Raw genomic sequence first — 12109 nt, forward strand, 5'->3', positions numbered from 1 at the left:
TCTTGACTATGATGATACATTGTCAATCATACATCAGCCTCAATCGGGAACCGTAGGCACTTTCCGTAAACGAGAAATACGGGAATTGCCGACGGTTCCCGATTGTCATTCCCGTCAATAATGACTGTTTACAAATTCCTGAGTCTGTTTGATTTTGGTATTTTAGTACTCATTCTCATTATCTTCTGCTTGGTCATCCAAGGAGTCCAAACCGACCTCTTCGTAATCCTTCTCCAAGGCAGCCATATCCTCACGAGCCTCGGAGAACTCTCCCTCCTCCATACCCTCTCCGACGTACCAGTGGACGAAAGCACGCTTGGCGTACATAAGATCGAACTTGTGGTCAAGACGAGCCCAGGCCTCGGCGATGGCGGTGGTGTTGCTCAACATGCACACTGCCCGTTTGACTTGGGCCAAATCACCTCCTGGCACAATAGCGGGTCGTTGGAAATTGATTCCGACCTTGAAACCAGTTGGACACCAGTCGACGAACTGGATGGTCCTCTTGGTCTTGATGGTGGCGATGGCAGCGTTGACATCCTTGGGCACAACATCTCCTCTGTACAACATGCAGCAGGCCATGTATTTGCCGTGACGGGGATCACATTTCACCATCTGGTTTGTTGTCTCGAAACAGGCGTTGGTGATATCAGAAACGGACAATTGCTCGTGGTAAGCCTTCTCGGCAGATATTATTGGGGCGTATGTGGCCAGGGGGAAATGAATTCGTGGGTAGGGTACCAAGTTGGTCTGGAACTCAGTCAAGTCGACATTTAGGGCACCGTCGAAACGGAGGGAAGCGGTGATGGAGCTGACGATCTGTGCCAATAGCCGATTTAAATTTACGTATGTGGGACGGTCGATGTCCAAGTTACGGCGGCAGATATCGTAGATGGCCTCGTTGTCGACCATGAAGGCGCAGTCAGAGTGCTCAAGGGTGGTGTGGGTAGTCAAAACAGAATTATAGGGCTCAACTACAGCAGTAGATATATGGGGAGCTGGGTAGATAGCGAATTCAAGTTTTGACTTCTTTCCGTAATCTACGCTGAGACGCTCCATGAGGAGGGAGGTAAATCCGGATCCGGTTCCTCCACCGAAACTGTGGAAGATGAGGAATCCCTGGAGACCGGTACACTGGTCAGCCAACTTCCTGATGCGGTCAAGAACTGGGTCGATGAATTCTTTGCCGATAGTGTAGTGCCCACGGGCGTAGTTGTTGGCGGCATCCTCCTTACCGGTGATCAGCTGCTCGGGGTGGAACAGTTGGCGGTAGGTTCCGGTCCTGATTTCATCTGGCAAAAAGAAAAAATAGTTTCAACTACTTGCTGTTTCAGTTATAAGTATAACATGAAAATATGCAGCATTACACTGTTACTCGGAACACTTAATTAAGAAACTAAGGCCACGTGAATAACATCATCGAATAATTCTTCATTAAATGTTTCATATGAGATCAATGAAACGAATCTAAGAATTTTTCGATTTAGCGAGACTCTGGCGAGCTACAATGAAAAATTCGTGACGAGTTTTATTAATTTCATATGAAATGAAAACGAGTGTAAGACCCTATTTATCGCAAAATCAAGATTTGTGGCATTTATTCGTGTAAAACGATAATTTTCATGCAACCTTAAAATGTAAAAAGCCGCCGTTTTGACTCTAGTGCGTAAGTCTGTGACGTCATGTACTTGTCCTATGCGTGACGTCACAATTAAAACTTACAATCAATCACAGGGCTGATAGGTCATATATTACGTGGGTTAATACTCAAAAAAAATATGGCAGATGTATATTGACTGGATAACACAGTGCATTATGTGATAAATGTATTTCATCTCTTACAAGGGGGAGCAATGGCATACACCAACTCAAATATCTGTTACACTGAAGAATGACGACGATATTACACTACCTTGTCGCAACTAACTCAACCTAGCAGCGGGAACAGAAACTCAATATCCTATCGATTTTATTTAACTTTGCTTGTTTTATATATGTTAAATTTTAGATGACCGGACATAAAATTAAAACTTTTTTTTTTTTAATTTCAAATTTAAATGAAAACGAGATCCCAAATATTGCAATGGGTGCAGCAGATTTAATTTGGTCGCTTTAACAAATCTCCAACTGCCCGAAGCTACATTCACCATCTACTTCCCTGGATCATTGACGTTATAGAACATTCCGAAAAAAAGAACTTTCAGACTTCTTTTTACTATTTAGTTATCCTTTTTCACTGACAACACTTTTACGTCTTTACGAAGAATTCTTTGCATGCTATGACGTGCTATTCTTCGAATAATCCTTTGCGTAAGACAAAATGCTAAAAAAGTAGTGCGCGAGAAATATTGAGTATTTTTTTATTCCCAGTTTGTGTAATTTCGTGTTAATGAAGCAATAACTGGGCTTAGGGAAATGACATAAACAAGAGGCATAAATGCATGGTAAGACCCCCTATTACATCTGCGTGTGAATTTATACATACAAATAACATAGAAATTAGAGTAAAAATAGCCATGGGTGAAATGTAAATACTTTTGATAAATAACTGTAGTGTAACCTCGCTGAGCGTTCTACCGAAACCAAGAAAATCTAACTGCCGCGAAAAAAACCGCCCCCTCACCGACAACAGTAGGTTCTAGGTCGACGAAGACAGCCCGGGGCACGTGCTTGCCAGCCTCGGTTTCACTGAAGAAGGTGTTGAATGAGTCCACTTCACACCCTACGGACGTGTCTGAGGGCATCTGGCCATCAGGCTGGATACCGTGCTCCAGACAGTACAACTCCCAACAGGCGTTTCCGATCTGGACTCCAGCCTGTCCGACGTGGATACTGATACATTCCCTCTGGAATGGAGACGCAATGATTGTTTCATGCCAGAACAACAGGGCCTGATAATTTGTTACATCTATACATTTAGACCTAAATTAAGGTGTTCAGAGTTATTTTACACGTTTTAGGGGTTCATATCAATTTTCTGTTGGTGATGGCATTTTAAAGGTGTAACGTTACTTTTCAAGTTCTTCAAGTTCTTAAGGTGTTCTCAAGTCTTTCTCTCTCCAGTATTCTCATACCGACAAACCGTGATACGGCATTTATCAAGCTACCGGTGGGTGGTATAAGGTGGTATATAGATGATAATTGTTGTTTTCTTACATTGACCATCAATGCAAACTGAAAGCAATTTGATGTTTTAAATAAACTCCAATGGCATTAACGAAATTTGATTATGACGTCATGTTTTGTCTATAAATTATATCAATGTGGCGCTTTGCAGTCTGCTTCAAATAACACTGAAACTTTCTGAATCAATCTCTCAAGTGACTCAGATTGTGTGCTGCTACCTCCATATCGTTCATTTGACGATATCTGTATTTTAAGAAATGATAGAGAAAAAAATAGACAAGGAAGTGAGCGATCAGAGAACCGTTTCAATTAAACGATCGACATCTATTTCTATAATGTAAAATGAATAGAAAAAATGAACGTTATTTTGAAATTCGTCATTTTGATCATCTTCGGCGTACTCCAGGGGTTACGCCCACTTTCGCTGATGCATTTTGATATGATCGCAACTACCATATACATATATAAAATAGCGAAAACATAGTAGTATTTCAGGAAATGCATACGATAGGAAACTGGAACTCCGGAATAACTTTACGGTACACAATTAACTCTTGAAAGTGTCAGGTATAAAACCGTTTCTCTGAAATTGTATTCCTGATGTAAATATTTGTACTTAAAAAAGTAAAATTGGTTGAGTATTAACATCTATGTAATTTCTCGAGGAAAATATTCTGAAGAAACTTCCTTTGCATTCAAGATAAAAACGTTCCTTCGATTATTTACATACACGGTAGTCATTTAACTCTACAGGAATGTGTATAAGGTTTCAAATCTTTCTGGAAAACGAATTAAATGACAAATATGTATCAACTCAAATAACTCCAAAATTCATAGGCTGATGAAGATTAAATAAAAATTGAATAATTAAATTAGAGCACACTCACCATATCTTATTGTTGCACAACAGCTGATAATATTAATTAAAAAAACCCAGTATCCAACGTAACCCTCCCGTTTTCAATTTTTCAAGCTGTCTCGAAGACCGGACATTAAACAGTAAATAGCCGGAAGTGGATATTGTCGGGGAAAGACAGCATTTCTACCGTCGTATTGACAACATTTAGACCATTCTAATGTAAGCTCTTAAACAGTTGATTTCAGCAAATGTCGGCGGTTTATACGACAGATTAAGAATTACTTACCAGAAACGAAACAGTTGACATTTATACATATACACTATGCTCTCTCAACTGTTATGTGCATGTGTCACTGTTTTTGTTTTTGTTTTTGTTCTGTTATTTGCACGGTCCGTCTGTCCGTCAGGCAAGCACACAAACATACCCTGTCTCCTGCATACACACACGCAAGCACGCAAGCAGGCAACCACGCATACACTACACAATTGGAGGCCTTAAATGACCTTAGCTGTTAATAGGACGTTAAACAAATTTGTACCAAACCAAACCAAACAATCAGTCTGTGTCGTTCAGAAAACAGAAACAGAAGAAAAAGATGAAGGATTTATAATTGAATATCTCTTGAAATAGAATAATAAACATGTTTAAAAACATTAATAAAAAGGAGAATTCAAATGCTGTTGTTGTTTGTGTTTGTTTGTTTATTTATTATCAAAGTGAGAAATAGAATATATTATCTAATTCATAAAAGTGTTTTGATTGCTATAATACTAAAACACAAAACGCATAAACGGAAGGGATAACAAGGTTAACAAGTAACAACTTTTAAAAAAGATGAACTGAGGCCACAATGACTTCTATTATATGTGATACGCAACCTTTTTTTTCTAAAGAATTCCTATAATATAAAACTTTAATTTTTGTGTATATACATGAAAGTCATAAATAAATGTGTCTATGACATTTCTTAAAAGACATTTCTATAAATATGCACGCATTTTATGAACATTCTAGGGGAAGTAACTCAAAATTTCAATAGCTTCATTTGTAGTATGCTATGCCAGCTCGCTAACGTTCCGCGCAGAGAACGTAAATGAGCGTAACTTACCCCTGGAGTATCGAGGATTATACTATACACAATGTCTTTTTTCTGACATTTAGAGAGCAGTAATCGTTATGATAAATGTCATAGCGTTCGAAGTGTTGTTTGTGCAAATACATGGAGCCGTTTTAAGATGTACGGTACCAAATGACAGAAGGTTCCCAACGAAACTATAGCTTCTAGATGGAATTTTGTAGAAACTAGGAAATTGTGGGGGAAAAAAATCCTAATTCATAGGATCGTTAACAAAAAAAAGTTCCGAATTCTAATTTTGTAGAAACTATGATTGTTAACAAATGACAGAATACATGTTCATGTGCGATCGGGGAATCGATCCCCGGTCGTCTTGGTGAATGACAAGCGTTCTATCCACGGCGCCACCGGACCACCCCTGAATTTTTGTTAAACCATTAGTATTGAATGCTCATCTTGATTTCAACTTTTATCAAAGTACACGCCAAGCCTGGAACACACCTATCCTGAATTTTTGTTTTTGCATTGCATTTATGTTTGGATACAGAAACATCACTCGTCACATCTCGTCAGATTCCGTACCTACATCGGGTACCGAAATCAGCCGAGGTTAGCCGAATGACAGAAATATTCCAGATGATCTGATTGTCCTCTTGATCCTAACAAGTTGGCAATCAGCCATTAAGCTACACATTATGCATCTTTAGCTCATTTAAAGGCTAAACAAGTAAGCTGTTGAAAAAACAGGGCGTGTAACTAATTTTATATTTAAAAAATAATTTCATATGATTTATGTAGGAGAGTGATCTTAACTTAAACAAAGTTTCTATGAAAATTGCCTAAAAGTTTAGGGTAGGCAAAACAATGGGTATATGAATTAAGGGTTATCGGAAAAAAATGTTGTTTGACCTAATATGTGATCTACACAGATCAGATAATACATACAGTACATTATTAAGCTAAAGTAATATTGTCATGACATTAAATTAAACCTCTTGGCTATTCAGCATGAATGTGTTGTTTTTTTTTTTTATCAAATTGTGACCTTGTGGCTTCGAAAGTCATTAGAGTATATTCATTTGATAGTCCGTCATTCCAGCAACTCTACTGACCAAACTTGATTATTTAAAAGTTAACAGTTTTAAGTAGTTGACCCCCGTGACCTTAGTCGAGGTCATTTATTGGAACAAAATCTACATCTTCATCCTATTATGCTTCTTCAAAGTAAACATCAATAGATTCAAGGTTGACAACAAGCCAATCAAAATTTTGATTTAAAAAACGCTCTTGTTATTTAACCTCTCTGACCTTAAAAAATGTGTCAAACTAGGTCATTGATTAAAAAAAAGTTAGGCCTAACCTTTATCCCAGCATATACTATACTGCCCAATTTGGTATGCCATCGGCTGATTCATTAATGACAAAAAGTCATTCAAAGTTTAAACACATTTTACCCCCGATAAGTCATATATTGGAAGAAAAACCTCTTTTGTGATTCAACCCGTTCATTTGAAAATGAGTAAATTTCATTCATTTGAAAAAAACACCTTTATATACATATAATTATTCAGAAATCGCAAAAATTTCACCAATTCCAAAAAATGACCCCACTTGAAAGAACGTCAAGGTTATTCCATTTGAACAAGTCCTATTTGCCAAATATCTAGGCCTATTTATTATATCTACAAAAATATCGTTTAACCATATATATATAGCCAGTATATATATCTACGTGTCTGTTTAATTACATGTTTAAGGTACTGGTCTATTTATAAGATTCTCTGGTCATATCCAAATAAAGTGCTACGTCGGCTAGACACTGTCTTTAATATTTAACTTGTGGTGAGGTCGTACTGTCTAAATATATATATATGGTATATGTATTTAGTTACTTTGTTGGTAAATTTCTCCTGCAGTCTATATACCTGGTAAAATGGCCCGTCTCTAGAATATCTCTCAATCTGAGGGGAGATAAGTTACTAGTAACATGTATTTCGAAATGCTGGACTGCGGTTGACAATATGGAGAACGTGTTCCCAACCTTGACGTAACCAAAACAAATCAAAGTGTTGTCAGATTTCCGGCGATTAAATGATTCCCATTGCCTTATATTTTAACAACCGGCTAACCAGCTCCTCACCAAATCAGGGTGCTTTGTGCGTTTGAAAGTCAATTGCATGTCAAGCGTCTGTTTGAGTACCACACTGATAAAAATATGGCGATTTTCAGATTGTTATATCGGAAAAGGCACATACTCTTCGTGTGCTTATGTGCGTCTACGTTTTGGATTGGTTACCTGTTTCTGTCACTTCCAAACAACTCGAGTAAGTTGATGTATTGGTATATGGCAATCTTATTTTGCATGTTTGATAAATGCATTTCGTTTAGACGTAAACATTGCATGGAAGAAATATGTCATAACAGTCATTACTAACATCAGATAATTAGCGGCCGAATACACTACCCCGGCAACCTTATACAACGGTGTGTATATATCTATATGTAAATTTTATGTTAACGTTGGCGTTATCAATGCAATGACAAGTTCTCTATTCAGTCCGAATGAATTGTGCTGAAATCAATGCTAAAAACAAACCGTTATGATCATATTGTTATTTCGTACATCGCCATATGCAATTGCGTCTGGTTTGTTGAGATAAAAAAAAAGATTGTTATATAGAAGGCCTAGGGCCAAGGGGGAGTATTTGTAATTTGATAAGATAGCTATTTATCACTCTTATATAGAAGAGTTTAACAATGTAGCTATTGTTGACTACTGCCTATAGTAGCAACATTTCATTGCAACTTAATTGGCTACATATATATATATTCACCTCATAACATGTGGGGGTTTTATGCAGCCAATATGTTAACTTAACTAATAATTATTTCCCCATACACACTGTATACAATGACATTTGCATAGCTGTATAGCTGTTGAGTTAGCTTACACAAAATTTGGTTATATATCCAAGGAAATTTGCATAGACATTTCAATGGCTAACAATTCATGCAAATACTCTGAATAATATCACCAATGTATTGTATAGCTGTTGAGTTGGCTAACACAAATTTGGATGATATTGGGTAAGACTCTTTCCAAATTTAAAAGCCAGTCACAGGTGTCTGACATCACCAGTGCTGTAACATTATGGTGGTAAATCTGACTGGTGGCCTGAAGCATAGGGCTCCTGATAGGATTTATTATTCAACATTAATATCCAAGTTTATATCTTCAGAGCTTTCACTTAATAAATAACACTGAAAAGAAGACAATTTACGCTAATCGAGGAAGTGATATAAGTCTATTTGTGAATTCCTTTTACTTTCTGAGACTGGCTTGCACTTGTAACTTATATTAGGGTCATGTATACATATATTGTCTAGTCATAGGTTTCCGCACAAAATATATATTTCCATGAAGCCATTTTATCAAGCTATATCTCGTTACTATGAGACCTGCTGGACACTACACAAGGAAACTATGACCATGGCATGCGCAGTCATCCTTAATTTCAACATTTTTCTACCGATATTAGTACGAAACCGTGGCTGCTTCTTAAGTGCGCTGAAACCGATAGCACAAGGATATATTTAAAGATTTTACTTCACATATACCTTGACTTTTCTATGCATAAAATGCATATAGGGGTACAGTTTCACTTTTGTGATTGCAAATCGAGAGATCTAATTTTTATTTACGGATACATTTCACACCAGGCCTGGAACATGTGACAGATCAAAAGCTATAAAAACTTCAAAACAGTAAAAAAAAGTTCAACCGGTTTAATATTTAATAAAAGTGAAATCAAGAATGAATACCGTAGATGAAATGCATTCAACCATAACAAATTATAAAGCCTAAATAATTTATTTAGTCCAACGACAACCCTCAGTCCTGCTCTAATTTTTGTACAATAAGCCTTTTAAAGACATTTTCGAAGAAGCACTGGTGAAGTCAAGATAAAATAAAAATTATTCCCCCCCCCCCCAAAAAAAACCCCCAATTGTGATCTACCTGCCTTATATTTTTCAAATATGTTATAAGGAAAGTCTGAAACACATTTTTTCTTCTGATTGGCCTTGAAAATGATTCTCACAAATATGAAACAGTCTTGAAAAGTTGACCATTAATTCTCAACCTAATTCTTGCTGTGTGTTGACAAGTGTTGTGGTCTTGCTCCAAATGTGACTTTTACTTTCTTTGTTGTTATTGGGTTAAAAGGATGACAATTTGTGATTTCTGAACAATGTCCTAGTACAAACTTTGTTTTCTGTGTTTTGTACATTCTTAAAACCAATAATAAATGTTATAGCTTTTCTGTGCATATTCAAGGCAATTGCAAGGGTGCAAGAATGTCAGGGTTTCCCAATTAAGCTGGCTTCGGCTAGAGGGAATTCCCTTACACTGAGCACTAGTATAGCCAGAGTCAGGTGCGCATGTCCGATTGGAGAGGTTGGGTCACTGGTTCAATCCCCACAAAATATCACATATTCTTTTCACTACTTCCAACTGTTACATATTGGTGCCATTGCATTGACCCTCTTTGATAAATTGGAGAACTTGGCCTGGGCAAAAGTTTGTAGTTTCGCTACTCACATTTTTTACATTGGGTAGGTACAATTGTTGGTATATACTATTTTATTATCATTTTTAGAAATCTTATAATTCTATATAAGACCTCATAAGTTTAAGTGATTTTTCTGCTATAAAAAGAAAAGAAAAAAAAAGCACCAAAGAGTCCAAAATCATATATAGTTTGAGTAGATGTCAGTTTAAGTGAGTGAGTCAGGTATCTGCTATCAAACATCTTTTTAAGGATAGCCTGAATGTCTATAGGACCTATTTATATGTGACAGATAATTTGAAAAGCAGTTATCATTTTATGTGTCATATGCTAATATAAATTGCTTGTTTATCTTTCTCTGCAGGTAAGACTGAAAAGTCACCAAAGCCTGGTCTGTCTTCAAAATCTCTTGATGAAAGTCTTTCCCGCACAAAATTCTCGTCTCCACCTGACACTGATAACGCGGAGAAGAAAGATGCATCGAAAGACAAACCACAAATCGCTGCTTCCTTACATCAGTCAGTCATCGAACCACCAAAGCTGGAAGTTGAAAAACCAAGTGAAAAAGAGAAAGAGTCGCCAGATAAAAAAGTGATAAGGCCGCCTGTCCCTGATATCATTCCACCCGAAAAGCTTCATAATGTGACTGAAAAGAAAACAGTAAATGAAACACAGACAAAAAAGCAGGAAGGAATGTTTGAACATTTTGGTGAAAAATTAAAAAATAAAACAATAGAAGTTGGACAACAAGTAAAGAATAAAACACTTGAAAAGTTGTCAGATTTAGGGGTGATAAAAAGCCTCAAAGTTCCTAAATATTTACACATTCCAGCTCCATGGTCGTTAAATCTCTCATTAGAAGACATTGGGAATGTCATGAAAGATACACAGTATTTAAATAAGGAAGACAAGATTGACATTAATTATCCTAAATTATTATCAACGAAACAAAACATAACGGAAGGTAATATTACAATAGCGTTGAGGAAAGTGACAATGGCCAATCGAGTGGGCTTCTGCGATTGTGTTGACTACGATTGTATGTGTTGTGCTCGTGTGACAGCCAAAAGGATGCCATTTAACAGAACAGCATGTTCGAACATCACCTACCTATCCAAGTCTCAGGTAAACTTAATAATAATAATAGATAATAATTCGAGGTTCCTATATACAGCTTTATCACAACCTAGTTCATAGGTTGTCTCAAAGCGGTTCACAAATTATTATCCGTGGTTATAGGACCTTTGCAACCAGCCAATATCGTTCTTAACTCCCTGGGGAGCATATATATACACAGCCGGTGCTGCCATTTCGGCGCTCACAGCTAGCATTCTACAATTTTAGCACTGCCCAACAACATACTCATTCACAGCTGAGTAGACTGGAACAATCAGAGTAAAGTATCTTGCTCAAAGATACAACACAGTGCCGTGCCGTGCCGTGACTCGAACCTGCAACCCTTCGGTCACGAGCCCGTCGTCCTACCACTATAGCCTCCTGAAAACGTTTAGCTTAGATGTTTTAACTCACAATTAGGTTAATTAGCATCTCAGGGCAAATAGGAGATGTAGTAATCTTTCACCTAATGGGAGATTCTTTTGTTGTCAAATCGAGAATCTTTTCCTGGGGTTGAGATCGATTTTATCCCCCCCCCCCCCCTCTCCCCAAAGGGGATGAATAAATCTTTTTCTTAGTTGGCCCTGTCATAATAGATACAATGTATAATGTTATGACATGATAGCTATAGGCTTAATGCAATGATGGGACGTTAAATGTATTGATGACATGACATACATTGTTATGTGTGGGGAATCCCCTTGTCTCAACCCCTCACCCAAGGATTTCTCTTAACATGGACAGGAGAATTTACTTAAGTACATTTTTTTTCGGTGTGAGATATCCATTTCCCCGTTACCACTATATGTTTCCTCACTCCCAAATCATTGGAGTAACCTGCTTGGATGTGGTTATCATTTTTGGTTACCCCCTATAGCTAGTGGGTAACGTACTGGACATTATTTCATTGGTCAATCTTCAAATCATGATGACATGTAACAATGCTTTGCGACATCATCGTCCATTGTGACGTCATAGTCCCTGGCAATTGTTTCCTCAATCGAAAACGTGAATAACGTATACCAAACAGAAACATGTTTTTTAGGTCACCTGAGACAGTCTCAAGTGACCTATTGCGATCGCCTATTGTCTGTCGTCGTCCGTCGTGCGTCCGTAAACAATTTACATTTTCGACTTCTTCTCCAAAACCCCTGAACCAATTTCAATGAAATTTTGCAGGGACCTTCCATGGACAAAGGTCAACAAAAGTAGTGGCCGGTTTAGTCCCAAGCCCCCAGGGGCCTGAGGGGCGGGGCCAAAAAGGGTCAAATTGACTAAAATTTCAAAAATCTTCTTCTCCAAAACCCCTGAACCAATTTCAATGAAATTTTGCAGGGACCTTCCATGGACAAAGGTCAACAAAA

General features: G+C 37.5%; 2 protein-coding genes across 2 annotated transcripts in view; one reads left to right on the forward strand and one right to left on the reverse strand.

The window, feature by feature from the left end:
* Positions 1-147: 147 nt before the first annotated feature.
* On the reverse strand, positions 148-2850 carry LOC110449711 (tubulin alpha chain-like). The gene is made up of 2 exons (XM_021496750.1): positions 2624-2850; positions 148-1292 (listed from the first exon to the last, which is right to left on the reverse strand). The coding sequence occupies exons 1-2, from the start codon at positions 2742-2744 to the stop codon at positions 163-165; spliced, it is 1251 nt and encodes a 416-aa protein (XP_021352425.1). The 5' UTR covers positions 2745-2850; the 3' UTR covers positions 148-162.
* Positions 2851-7255: 4405 nt separating this feature from the next.
* The window catches only part of LOC110449713, a 10024-nt gene continuing 5170 nt past the window's right edge, over positions 7256-12109 (forward strand). The window contains exons 1-2 of the mRNA XM_021496751.1: positions 7256-7385; positions 9994-10754. Coding sequence (XP_021352426.1) covers positions 7277-7385; positions 9994-10754 — 870 coding nt within the window. The 5' untranslated portion in view covers positions 7256-7276. The remainder of the gene's footprint in view (positions 7386-9993; positions 10755-12109) is intronic.

This window comes from Mizuhopecten yessoensis, unplaced genomic scaffold, assembly GCF_002113885.1.
Source record: "Mizuhopecten yessoensis strain PY_sf001 unplaced genomic scaffold, ASM211388v2 scaffold4805, whole genome shotgun sequence".
NCBI lineage: Eukaryota > Metazoa > Mollusca > Bivalvia > Pectinida > Pectinidae > Mizuhopecten > Mizuhopecten yessoensis.